The sequence below is a fragment of the Diadema setosum genome, chromosome 3 (genome assembly GCF_964275005.1).
Source record: "Diadema setosum chromosome 3, eeDiaSeto1, whole genome shotgun sequence".
Lineage (NCBI taxonomy): Eukaryota > Metazoa > Echinodermata > Echinoidea > Diadematoida > Diadematidae > Diadema > Diadema setosum.
Genome location: NC_092687.1, coordinates 21,831,610 through 21,846,224, shown reverse-complemented (window position 1 = coordinate 21,846,224; position 14,615 = coordinate 21,831,610). Strand labels below are relative to the sequence as shown.

Below are 14,615 nucleotides of genomic sequence, written 5' to 3'. Positions count from 1 at the left end.
GAATGTTAAAGAAGCTGACTTTCATCATTTGTTGTGCTGTAACTACAATTAGCATTACGTGGAGTGTCATAGGTGGAGTGATGCTATGCAATCATACCTTATGTATGAATTGACATGTTTAATTTTGACATTCTTACCCTTGACTGTACAGTTTTTACTCCGACATTCTTCCTCTGACATTTTTTGCTATTAATATCTTTTCCTCTGTCATTTATTTTTCATCCCTAACATTCAAATGTTTGACTTTTCACCTCGGACATTTTCAACGCTTTTTTAATGAACGCTTACTGAAACTATAGTTGTATTCAGACTTTAACATGTTACACTCTTCGTTCCCTTCAGATTGTTTTTGAAGGTATACTGGGTGACACCTATCAGACTGATATGGCCATTGATGACATCTCAGTTTTTGAAGGCTTTTGTCCTTTAACGAGTGAGTTTATGTCCTGTATGACCAGGACCTTTCCCTTTTCTTTTCTTTTAAGGTTTCGATGCAGACAACCTTAAAGTCAGTTTCATCAGGTGAAAAAGGCGTGAACAGTGTGGAATAAAGACATTGCCCTATTAACTAAACACGCACAGATTACCTGGGATCAGGTATGGAAGTGCATCCATTCTCGTCTCATAGTTGAATGTAGTACAATGCATGACAAAGCAGTTCACTTTCATTTATATTGAAATTCCTCCGCTGGCCAATAATTTTGCAAAATATTAAGTTGAATATGTTAAACGAAAGTTTCATCAATTATATCATTGATTATATCAGCACAACCCTTAGAAACAGATCAGACCATGCCGACAACACCGGAGACAACCGCCGCTCCGACCACCGACTTAACAACCGCAGCGCCACCAACAATGCCACCCTTTAGTGAGTATTACCTCGCATAATAGCCTGGGTGCCAAAGCCACTTTTTGGGCCTAACCTTGTTTTACCGTCCACCCAATGTTTTTTGATGGTTATGCCCTATTTCGGGGGTGCTGAATCCGAATCTGGATGATGCAACTCTTGCATCCTTGAGGATTTTGAGATATTCAAGATGGCCGCCAAAATGGCCGCCAATTAAAACCGGAAATTCCTACGTATTTCCTTCTAAATGGTGAGATGTTGAAAACAATAAAATTGATGGTTTTACCCTATTTCGAGGGTGCTGAATCCGAATCTGGATGATGCAACTCTTGCGTCCTTGAGGATTTTGAGATAATCAAGATGGCCCCCAAAATGGCCACCAAAACCGAAAATTCCCACGTATTACCTTCTAAATGGTGTGAAATTGGAAATAATTGATTATTCTCCCTATTTGGAAGGTGCTGAATCTGAATCTGGATGATGCAACCCATGCATCCATGAAGTTTTTGAGATATTCAAGATGGCCGCCAAAATAGCTGTCAAAATGGCCGCCAATTAAAAGCGGAAATTCCCATGTATTTCCTTCTGAATGGTGAGAAATTGAAAACAATTGATGGATCTACCCTATTTCTATGGTGTTGACTCCGAGTCTGGATGATGCAAACCTTGCATCCTTGAGGGTATTGAGATATTCAAGATGGCCGCCAAAATGGCCGCCAATCAAAACCGGAAATTTCTATGTATTTCCTTCTGAATGGTGAGAAATAGAAAACAGTTGATGGTTTTACCCTATTTCGAAGGTGCTGAATCTGAATCTGGATGATGCACCTCGAGATAGTCAAGATGGCCGCCAAAATGGCCGCCGAAACGGAAACTCCAATGTACTTCCTTGAATGGTGAGAAATTGATAACAATTGATGGTTTTCGTCAATGGCACAGTTTGAACTTGCTGTATATACAGTGAAACCAGCTCTACTGGATATCTTTGAGTTGGTACGATACAAGTGTGCCAGTAATTAACCCTTCAAGACTACAGATGCGGTTGAATAATTGCAAGATTACACTGTTTCCTCTACATATAATGGATAAGTTTTGAACACTAACAATTAATGGACAAGACATGTTCATCTAAATCATATTGTGATAGTGATGTAGAGAAGTGTACTGAAATTACCCAATATTACCTGCCTTAATCCATGAGCAGTTTTAATCTCTTTATCCATGAACACTCAAATTGGTTATTTGGTTTATATTGGTGGTCTTGATGACATTGTTGAAGACACGAGTGGGACATTTTTATTGTTATGCTTCAATTTTTTTCTTCAATATGATGTAATATTACCTATGTGTATATGTATATATGTATATATAATCTATTACAAACACACACGAGGGGACGGACAAATCACAGGTAACGCGCCGTGAAAAAAAAAAACTAAATAAAAATCAAACGACATCATGGAAGGTAATAGTTGATAATCCAGTACAATTGTACTTACGAATATCATAATCGCGCAGAGTGCTTTTGAAATTACCCTTATTGATATCTACTATAGTGGTCATGGATGCAACCATTTCCAGTGACCTAATCAGAATATGCCACAAGTTTCACAAGAATACGACGCGAGAGTCGTCAGAATACAAGACAAGTTTCAACACCAAATACTAACATGCCATAATTTAATTTTACTCTATTGATAGCCGAAAAGGATTAACTTTACATCTATGGAGCCATATTATTGGCGACCACAAGCATTATTTCATAACAATTATGCATAAAGACATTTTCAGTCGTATCTTTCTTTGCGTTTGTACGTTTCAGTATGATGTCAATTGACTTTTTTTTTTAACAGTACGTGTTAAAGTTCCGTTTGAGACATATCGGAATATCTCAGTATATTAGAATACCATTCTAACAGTCATTTTGGCTGTCAATAAATTTTGGCTGATTTGACAAATTCGCTCAACTGAGTTGAATCCAAGAATACGAATTATTGCTTTTCACCCTGCATGGGTTTAATCTCCCGCTTCGCGTTGGAGCACAATACTTCACCATTTCAGTATAATTACATGTTAAGGAGTTTCCGTTCATACAGGACATTTATAGATGTCCGAAAACCTTCAAAGACCTTCAGCACCCTCGAAATAGGGTAAGACCATCAATTTATTTTAACATTTTTACCATTAAGAAAAAATATATTAACATTGGAATTTCTGCCACTTATTTTGGCTGTCATCCTGGACGTCTAAAAACCCTAAAGAATGGACGAATTTCAACAACCAAGTTTCGAGGGTGCTGAATAGGGCCTAAAATTTACCAATTTTTGACAGTTATTTTGGCGGTAATCTTGGACATCTCAAACACGAAAGTTGCTTCAACCAGGTTCGGATTCAGCACCCTCGAAATAGAGTAAAACCGTCAATTGTTTTCAATTTTACACCATTTAGAAGGTAATATAGGACTTACATGGAAATTTTCGTTTTTGACGGCAATTTAGGGGCCATTCTGGCGGCCATCTTTATTATCTCAAAACCCTCAAGGAAGTACGAGCTGTATACTGGAGCTTCAAATTCAGCAAACTCAAAATAGTGTAAAACCACCAACTGTTATATATTTCACACCATTTAGAAGGAAATAGGGGGTCTACATATGAATTTCCGTTTTTCGCGGTCATTTTTGGCGGCCATCTTTATCATCTCAAAACCCTTAAGGATGCAAGAGTTGTATCCTGAGCTTCGGATTCAGCACACTCAAAATAAGATGAAAACCACTTGCTTACAAATTGTCACCATTTAGAAGGAAACACATGGGAACTTCCGTTTTGGGCGGCCATTTTAACGGCCATATTGAATATTTCAAAATCTTCAACAATGCAGGAGTTGCACCGTCTAAATTCTGATTCAGCACCCTCGAAATAGGTTAAAACCATCAATTGTTTTCAATTTCTCATCATTTAGAAGGAAATACGTGGGAATTTTTGGTTTTGGTGGCCATTTTGGCGGCCATATTAAATATCTCAAAATCTTCAAGGATGCAAGAGTTGCATCATCTAGATTCGGATTCAGCAGCCTCGAAATAGGGTAAAACCATCAATTTTATTGTTTTCAACATCTCACCATTTAGAAGGAAATACGTAGGAATTTCCGGTTTTAATTGGCGGCCATGTTGGCGGCCATCTTGAATATCTCTAAAACTTCATGGATGCAAGAGTTGCAACATCCAGATTCGGATTCAGCACCCTCGAAATAGGGTAAAACCATTAATCATTTTCAATTTCTCAACATTTAGAAGGAAATACGTCGGAATTTCCGGTTTTAATTGGCAGCCATTTTGGGGGCCATCTTGAATATCTCTAAAACTTCGTGGATGCAAGAGTTGCAACATCCAGATTCGGATTCAGCACCCTCGAAATAGGGTAAAACCATTAATCATTTTCAATTTCTCAACATTTAGAAGGAAATACATGGGAATTTCCGGTTTTAATTGGCGGCCATTTTGGCGGCCATCTTAAATATCTCAAAAACTTCATGGATGCAAGAATTGCATCATCCACATTCGGATTCAGCACCTTCCAAATAGGGATAATCATCAATTCTATTTGATTTCACACCATTTAGAAAGAAATACATGGGAATGTTCGGTTTTGGCGGCCATTTTGGCAGCCATCTTGAATAACTCAAAACCCTCAAGGATGCAAGAGTTGCATCATCCGGATTCGGATTCAGCACCCTCGACATAGGGTAAAACCATCACTTGTTATCAATATCTCACCATTTAGAAGGAAATACGTGGGAATTTCCGGTTTGGACGGCCATCTTGGCGGCCATCTTGAATATCTGAAAACCCTCAAGGATGCAAGAGTTGCATCATCCGGATTCGGATTCAGCATCTCCGAAATAGGGTAAAACCATCAAAAAACATTGGGTGGACGGTAAAGCAAGGTTCAGCCTCTGGCACCCAGACTATAACGGACATGAGGGATTTTGGAGTGCTTTCTTGTGATAGCTGGATTTAAAGGGATGGCATACTTTGGGTTGAGTCCTGGCTTCAGGTTTCTAACTTTGTTGGTGAGCTAATAAAAATGCTCTTATGAAGTATAAAAGAGCATGTAACCCCCAAAGGAATTCAACGGTTATAATTGATGAAAATTGGTTTGGAAATGGCCGAGATATCCAAAGGTGGGATCCACCTTTTAATAGGATCGCTTTGTTTACTTTGGTTATGGATATCGCAGCCATTTCAAAACCGAGTTTCTTCAGATAAACTTAGAATTCCTCTTAGAATAGTATGCTCTGCGATGTTTCATGAGTGGTTTCTTGGTATCTCGCAAAAAGTTAAAAGCTCAATCCTCATGTCCACCAATACCATCACATTAAAACCAAAACACAGTTCTTGTATTCCTGCAGAACTGCCGATTTTCGCTCAAACACGTACATGTACATAATAATGAGAAATGTGTAGAGTTAAAACTCCTTTCACAATTGGTCTGCGACCAGTTAGCGACCGCCTGCAACAAATTTTATGGGGTGTTGCACGACCGATCGCATAGGGTCTAACAAACATTCGCATTTGTTGCAAGAATTCGACCGCCTCACACTTTGCATATCAATGTTAGAGCTCTATCGAAATTCAATAAACCGTGAGAAGGAATGCCATTTGCAGACACTCCTCTACAAGGTCCTATGGAAAGTTGACAATCAAAATCATCTAGGAAGTCGATGAACTTTAGCCCCACTCAAAGCAGGTACATCGACAAGTGTCAAAATAGATAGCTCGGGTAGAATAAGATTTCAGTGGACAATGTTCCGTATAGGTTATGGAAATCAAACACAATTTTCATGAAATATAAATTGTGTTTCTCTGTCACCGCGCAATGTGACAAGTTGTTAGTGTTTATATTTTGCCAAATAAGCATAAGCGACATTGGCAATTAAGTCGGATTTAAAACAAGACTTTTTTTTTTTGCACCGATGACGTACCACGTACAACATAATATATGTGTTTAAAGAACTCTTAGCTACATTCATCAGCCATCCATATGAACGTATTTCGCAATATATGCTTGAAGATTATACCAAACCAATTTCATTTCGAAATTAATCGGAAAAGTTATAACTTTCCAAGAGGATACAATGCCACACACTTTCACAATACACAGTTCAGATTGACACTTACGCATATATTTCCAAATCGGATTGACTGTTGTTTTTATGTGCTTAATCATTTTTGGAATTTTCATTTTGTTTAATACATAATTAAGCAAAATATACCGGAAATTACATTGGCGTTCAAAACGAATCTCCAGATTGCTCAGAACGGTGGCGGTATCAAACGCAAAGATCGAAGGCTTGTGGCTTTGGAATTCTTTTGAGCATCCGTAGAAAACTGACAGTTGTTTAAGCAATTAAAACCAATTGGAACTCCATCTTTTAATCTCCTTATGAATAAAGGTATCTTAAAGGTACTGTTTACCATTGGGAGCAGTGATTAAAAAAATGTTCCAGTCATCACGTTTGGTACATAATTATGTGTAAGTCAGTTATATCACAAAATCATCCTGCCATATCGAAAGTTTGGCAATAAATCCTACAAGTATAAGATATTTAAATTTTTCTGAATAAACCAAAACTGTAGACTTTTTATTCTAGAAAAAATTTTATCATAATTGTTGTTCATATTTTGTATACTGATTAACATTATTGGTTGCTTCTATCCCTAACTCACATTTAAGACCTATTTTGAAGCACTAAATGTTTTTGTTTCATCTGCAAAATGGTTAATAACGCTGTTAATGATGCGCCATTCATGACACGTTACAATGGCTACGTGATAGCCATTTCTTAATATACCAGTTCGTAATTCCACTTTGCGCATGAGCAGGAAAAGGTATTTGTACCAACAGGCGTTTTGGTTTGTAAAGTCACTGAGATAAGCATCTGTGATGCGATGATTATTCATGTGATCCTTATCTAAATGGTGCTTGCCAGCACATCCACCTAACAGCAAGAATGGTATTTCACAATATAAAAGGAAATAGGCTGTTTTTGCATTCAATACAAAACAATGAAATGGATGCCTGTTGCATTATCAACTGATGGAGAATTCTGATCACCTGATCTAAACGCAAATTCATTCTTTGTTCGAGCATGAATTCAATAAATTGTTACGTTAGGCAAACTTATTCATTATGTCACTTTGAAAACGAGTGAAGTGCCTAACGAACTGAGAAAAAAGAAAGGTCATTTGTGCCAGTGTTTACATGAGCTAATTACGAACTGGCTTATAGAGTTGTACTCCACTTTGAAAAGACAGTCATTTATACATGTACGAAAATGACACAGATGAAAGACTTGAGTGAGAAGGAAGCACTTTAAGTGCTTGTCTCCTTCACTCGCTTTATCTGGACCACGGTAACCCTCCTACCCCCATGCCATAACTATCAAAATGAACAATGTAAACGAATAGGATATCTGAATGACTTTTATTGTTGTAGGTGATTACCGCTGCGACTTCGAAGTCGACTTTTGCAAGTTTACACAGCCATGGTATAATGACTTCGACTGGCAGAGACGCAGTGGTCCAACTCCAACCAGCGGCACTGGTCCTCAGGTAGACCACACCTATGGTAATGGTACGTTTGAGTCTTTCTCAGGAAGTTTTTACCACTACATTTAAGCTCATTTAAATGTGCAGTCTTCATACCCTGAATCAAAATTTGCTGTATCTACACATTCATTGGCTATTGCTCGTTATTCCGAATATCCACAGCAATAATCTGAAAGTAGAAATTATTTATATCAAAAATAAAATATGGCTTCTGTGATTTGAAAAAAAAAAATATCATAAATACTATATTTAACAAGGGTTCGATACTCCGGAAATGGAACAACCTCTTGGCTAAAGTTACTTATGAGGGTAGAATTTCAATAGTAATAACAAAAGAAATTAATTAGCATAAGAATACTTTGACCCATACAGATCTCTTCTGTAATCTAAGGTCTACTTGCATCTCCTTTAATTTTCTTGAAACTTAGTGTATACATGTATTACCCAATTAAGATTCTCTGGTGAAAGTTTGGGGTCATGAGGTCAAGGGTCGAGGTTGGCCTGGTTACCACCCGCTTTGAATTGTCATTAATGTTTGCAAAATGTTTTTTTGTTTTGTTTTGTGTTAATGGTTGTATGAAGGGGGGGGGGGTGATAGGGTTCTTAATTTGGGGAGTGTGTGAGGGGAGGGTTGGGAGAGTAAAGGGATCTGTTTTGTAACTATGTCACTTTTTTGGCGGTGTGATCATGAGTTTGTAAATTGTGATTTGATATTGTGAAATATACAAGGATTTTTACATAGTTTGCATTTTATGCAAGAGATTTTAAAAAGTACAGTTATGAATATTTTATCATGATAATCAGTGGCACAAAAACCTGTAACGCTGGATGCGTCTGGAAGGGATATAGGTTAGGGCGGGTATTTTTGTTTGGGTATTTTTGTGTTATTGTATTGATTGATTGTTTTGAGCTTTGTAATTGATTATGTATTGCATGTTTTCTGCCAAATAAAATAATAATAATAAAAATAATAATAATAGTAATAATAATAATAATAACAATAATAATGATAACCTTTTCAGGAGCATCGAATCTGTTTTGGATTGACAAATCTATTTTGGTATTTAAAAACGTTATTATAGTTTAATTTTTACAGACCTAGTCATATTTCGGATCAAAGAAGATTAAGAAGAAAACGGACCATTAGAATAGTCACCATGACCTTTGAAACCCAGTTTTATAGTTAAGTTGCTGTGACTCCTTACTTGATACTTGCCTGAAATGAACAAAGTCCCAAAGGTAGAGTCAGCAAAGATATTCTGAATCGAAGCAAAATCTTATGTTATGATAAAGATAACAAATGTTAGTATTCTGCAGGAAAACTGTCCAGACGATATCAAATTATGTGTGAATGGAAATAACAAAAGATTATTTCGAAATAAAAGTAAACATTCTTCGATTTTATGAGTTTCAAGTCATATCACTGAAATGTCAAAAAAAAAGAGTCCTCCATTTGGAATATTCCAATAGCCGATAGATTAGACCCGTAAATAATGCCAAATTTTCTGTAGGCACATGTTCTTACTTGATTACGTAAACGTTGGGTTTATTGCTCGAAAAAAAAAAAAAAACCCTGAAACTGATGTGTGCATGATGTAGACCTCTCATGAATATCAAGGGTCTGAGATGACATTTCATGCTGTTTGCCGCATCTTGGATTACAACACATTCTTTCAGTTACCGGCTTTTATATCTACACTGAGGCAAATGGAAGGGTGGGGAAATATTCCTTACTCGAATCGGCCAGTATTCCGGCTGCTACCATGGGAACCGTTTGTGTCTACTTCTGGTATCATATGTATGGCTCGGACATGGGAACGCTGAACGTCAGATCGCGAGTGGACGGTGATCTCCTTCAAGTGTTCTGGACTCGTAGTAATTCTCTGGATGATAATTGGTATCAAGGACAGGCAGAATACACGTCCACAGAGGATTTTAAGGTACGTTCGACCTTGCCCTGAAGAGCAACTATTTTCGTTGTATGATGTGTGTCAAATGATGTGTTATCGATAAACTGCCTGCAACGTTCTAGGACTATAGCATGGCAACGTTTAATTTCTTCAGATAGTGAAGATGTCTTGTAAAGAGAACTTTTTTTGTCAGTTAAGTTGACAAAGAAGTATATTATATGTGTATATATATATATATATATATATAACATATGTGTGTGTGTGTCAGAAATTCAACAGAACCTGCCAGCACCGGCTTGAGTAAATGTGAAGGATTATCGCTCCTTTATTTCTACGCCACTGTTTAGCTACTTCATACTGTACGATTGTCACCCATCGAAGACTTTATCCTGTCGCTCTGTTCCAACATTCCTTGATTTCGTTCTTCTACAGATAGTGTTTCAAGGTGGAATCGGAGATAATTACAGGAGCGACATGGCACTGGATGATATCAGCATTGTGGCGGAACCGTGCAGAGGTACGGATGTTATCATAAAGGCAGTATATGGAAATGAGCACACTTGGAAGCTTAGTACAGAAGTCACCATACCATCTCTTTTCCTATGATAATTCAGAGGGTAAAATGTACTTTCGGTGCTTTGAAAACATTACAGATGCTCCCATAACGTAACAATGATGGGAAAATGCTAAGCACATTTCTCATGTAACATAAATGATTGAAATAAAAGGGTGAAGGATGATAACATTTCTTAATGTACAATCACGATCCCACCGTGGTAGAGGGATATATACATGAGCATATTTTATATTGCAGACATTGCATTTAATCTCCAACAGTCTTGAAATCGAAAGTACAACGAGACTGTGTATTCAGATTTATCACATGGGTTACACATTATTAGGCTATAACTAGGAAGAAAGGTTTTAAATGACAAAAAAAAAAAACCCCACCAAAAACCCACTTATAAAGATCTTATCACGTCAAGTCTTCATTTCACACTGTTCCTAGGCTTTAGTCCATCTTTATGTAATTTAAATGGCTGTCACCATTTCAGCTTGAAATATGCCTTTTCTTTCTTTTCTTGTTAACTTTCATTTTCATACCATCGTGTTATCGGTGTAGGGAAGAAAACATAGACATGTGCCTAATGTAAAGAAGAAAACCACGACGTGTTTAATTTAGTAGTTATTAAATAATAATAAATGTAATGGTCAGATGACGTGTGGTCCAATATGTCCTCTCCCAGCTCTACATCAGTGTGACTTCGAGCAAGAGAACCTTTGCGGCTACACACAGGATCAGTCAGATGATTTCGACTGGACCTGGAACAGTGGCGATACCACTTCGGACTATACTGGGCCTTCATTTGATGTAACCATGGGGACCACATCTGGTATTTTGTTGAAATTCATCAAAAATAGTAAAACTGGAGACTTTTCCAAGTAATATCTATCTAGCGTGAAATTGTAGTCATTATAATCAGATTTCTTTGACTTCTTTAATGACGCAATTCAGATTAAGAAGCTGACTCAGAAATAGCGATAAAGTACAAGTGTACAACAACGAATGGACTCAGCTATAAATCATTCTTAAGCGTTAAAGTACCCCTTGTCAAAGAACCAATGACAACTGACAGTCAAGATTTAGATTTCAGGAACAAGACTGCAATGATACAAAAAAATTTGTTTGATGTTAACGTGGATGATTTGATTGATTTGACTTTCTGTCTGTGTGTTATCCTTACCAACCAACCTTATACAAGTATAATGTTCATAATCCTATTGAGAGTTTCTGCAACTTGCTTTAAATGCTTTCCCTTGTTATCTGCACAACAGGCCATTACGTGTACATTGAAGCCAGTGATCACAATGCTGGAGACGTTGCCAGATTGACGACCCCGGAATTTGATCCATCTGGGGGTAATGAAGTCACGTGTTGGTCCTTCTACTATCACATGTTTGGTGACGACATCGGGAATTTGAATGTCTATGTGAGCTTCAATTTTGTTCTACATACGCTATTTTGATGTTATTTAATTATTAAGTGAGATGGCGCTCTGCGACCCTCACAAGTGCGATCTTTTCCTCGAGAAGAAGGTCCACTCAAAGCTAAACCAGTTTTGCCCCCCCCCAAAAAAAAAAACCACCTCTTCAAACGCAATTACTTATATCAAGGGGTTATGAATAGAAGAGTCTGGAATCACAGACGTTTCATTCTTTATAATTATGGTTCTATATGATTGAGTCCCCCCCCCCCCCCAAAAAAAAAAAGAGAGAATATACATTCAAGGCGTTTGAAAACGGAAATCATTATGCAAAGTAGTATATAGTTGTACAGAACAATGTTACAAGATTCTTTTGGTGTAAGTTCTGATTCATCCAGGTAGCGTTCAATTAAGGTACGAAATCAAATCAATTCATCTGGATTTACTCTTTTAATTCCAAGAACGGTTTCATGTTCGATCAGTTCGTCTGATTTGGTGGCGGGAAGACGTCGTTGCCGATCGGCGGAGACGCACTACCGACGTAATTGATCGGAGTCAGTCGTCGAAAAACTATCCGGATTACAGAGCTGTACACCCGGGAGAGGTTGTGTCGCAGTCCCCGACCCTAATCAACATTCACCTAATTATCATTTCCAAATTGGGAATGGTAAGAACATTGTGTCACAGAGCGTACTATATTTTGTCTTCTCAGGAGAAAGATTTTTTTTTTCCCTCCGGGAGGCACTTTACGTGTGTGGTTACCACGGATGGAGTCTCGAGAAAGGTATACACCCGCGCAATCGTAAACATCGGGACAATGAAGCACTTCCAGCAGCGCTGGAGCATAAGTGTGTCTCTATGCCCTATGTCGTTCAGGCTATTGGATTCCCGTTCACTCCAAACCGGCTTACACACTTGATAAATAGAAACTGGTCCATCCAAAAGGATAAGGTATCTAAGGAAAAGGGAAACAACGTCGTCTATGCCATTCAGTGTTAAGAGGGGAGGGTTGCAAAGAGAATTATATTGGTGAAACCAACCAGCTGCTACATTAGCAATTATATCAACATTAGAGACCAGGTACATTGGACCGTCTTCTCCCACCTGAAGACATTCAAATACAACTTCAAAAACCAACATATGCGCCTCTTAGACAAGGAACCTCGGTGTTCGAGAGTGAGGTCCGGGATGTCTTCTACGTCAACTCTGAAAACTTTTCGCAGATGTTTATGCTGTTTTTCCTCTGTCTCCAGAAGACGAAATGTAGTGATGCACTGTTCTTACCGCTCCCAATTTGTGAATGACAGTAAGGTGAATGTAAGTAAGAGTGGCGACACAATCTCTACCGGGTGTATACAGCTCTGAAATCCGGAGAAATCCTCGACGACTGACTCCGAAAAATAACGTCAGTATAGTGCGTTTGTGCCGATTGTCAGGAAAGGGTTTATAGTTGTGGTTTTTATAATAAGCCGTAAATTCCTCTATTTATGCATTTTTGCGCTGAGGTATAAAGGGCAAATGCAAATCTTTAAAGTGAATAGTGAACCAGAAACAAAATTGAATATTTACTCTGATTAAAAAAAGGTTACGTATAGTCATGTAATTACAGATTTAACTCTCATTTGCGATAAATTGGTATTTGTTTATGCGCTAAATATCCCGATGATTTATACATTATCCAACAACGTAACAAAAGCAACTAATATTCTTCAGCAATTGCGTCAGTCACGCATAATGCAAATTTAGGAATTGCATTCATAGATCGTACTGTGCCTATATCGTCATCATTACAAGCTCTATTCTCCCGTCATAACATACATAGCTGTAAGGATATTCTCGTTAAAAGAAAGTAAAATTCAGGTCCTCAAATTATAATCTTTATATCTTGATGTACTTAACTGTTCGGCTCTAAAGAAATTTCGATGTAACGATGGAAAACTGCCGCACCCGAGGACTGTTACGGCACATTTTGGTAAATCGGCACATTTTGGTAAATTACTAAAATGTGCAAGTTACCAAAATGTGCCAATAGTGCACCTATACCTGACGGGATCAACTGTTACCAAAATGTGCAGTTAAAAGCGGATTTGCCTGCACATATTGGACAATCTGCACATTTTGGTAAGTGAACTAAAAAACCATGGATGGGCTATGGTCCTGCTGCAGCAGTAAAGGCAGACAAGACACTTATTTAGCTCACCCGAGCTGAAGGCTCGAGTAAGCTATTGCGATTGCTTTTCGTGCGGGTATGCTGTGTGACCTGCGTGCCAGGTGCGTGGGGCTGACAACTCAGTGAAGGAATTCCTCTGAAGGAATGGCAGAAGTACCACAGAATGTCATTAATTTGGCCGCATACGGGGACTGCGAAATACATGCGTGGGAGTTGCCTGCGAGGTGCTGCCACTAAGGGCCTCCTACTGGCGTTCTGCGTGTACCTCTGCGGGCAATTCCCACGACTCACCCTGAAAAAGTTTTGGTCATGCTGTAAACTTAGCTGCGGGTGAATCGGACTTGCGTGCGCACCTCCGGGCAAATACAGGCGAGATACGCGCTAGGTACTGTCAGGTGCGGACCAACTGCGGAGAGCTCCGGGTAGCAAATTTGCTTCCCCCCCCCCCCCCAAGTCAAACTTCCCCAGAATACGGTATGACAAGGCCTTGAGCATGTTCAAAATATGTTCCGAGTGAGTTTCGGGGGTACACGCAGAACACCAGTAGGAGACCCTTATCGGCAGCACCTTGCAGACAACTCCAACGCAGGTACTTCGCAGTACCCGTAAGTTGCTCGTAACAGAAAACGGATTGGTTTTAAAGTTCTCACGCAGGTCAAACGGAATAAACGCAAGTAGAAGGTAAGTAGCACGCGTCTAGCAAATAAGACACAAGTGCGAAACTCGTAAACATTCTTGTCCGCCCGCAGAAAATTTTCCTGCGTGCTGAAAAAAGTCCCTACTCGCAACAAGCCCGCGTAGCTTGCCCGGAAAGGTGTGACACGGGTGTGACACGGCCTTACAGGCCGTGTCACATCTACAGGTCGTGTCACACCTTTCCGGGCAAGCCTTGCGTGCGACTTGCGAAGAACAATTTTTACTACCCAGAGGTCCCCGCAGATGACCTGCACGTAACAGTTCCTAGCACATATCTCATCCGTAGTCCAGCATACCGGACAATTTCTGAGGGCGGACAAGGATTTGAGCGAGTTGTGCATATGTGTCTTACTTGCTGGATGCGTGCTACTTATGTTCTTCTTGCGGGTATTCTGTG

General features: G+C 38.9%; 1 protein-coding gene across 1 annotated transcript in view; it reads left to right on the top strand.

Annotated features, from left to right (window-relative positions):
* The window catches only part of LOC140246688 (MAM and LDL-receptor class A domain-containing protein 1-like), a 68,323-nt gene that overhangs the window by 45,196 nt on the left and 8,512 nt on the right, over positions 1-14,615 (top strand). The window contains exons 13-18 of the mRNA XM_072326027.1: positions 343-433; positions 7,345-7,482; positions 9,135-9,397; positions 9,800-9,884; positions 10,615-10,761; positions 11,204-11,358. Coding sequence (XP_072182128.1) covers positions 343-433; positions 7,345-7,482; positions 9,135-9,397; positions 9,800-9,884; positions 10,615-10,761; positions 11,204-11,358 — 879 coding nt within the window. The remainder of the gene's footprint in view (positions 1-342; positions 434-7,344; positions 7,483-9,134; positions 9,398-9,799; positions 9,885-10,614; positions 10,762-11,203; positions 11,359-14,615) is intronic.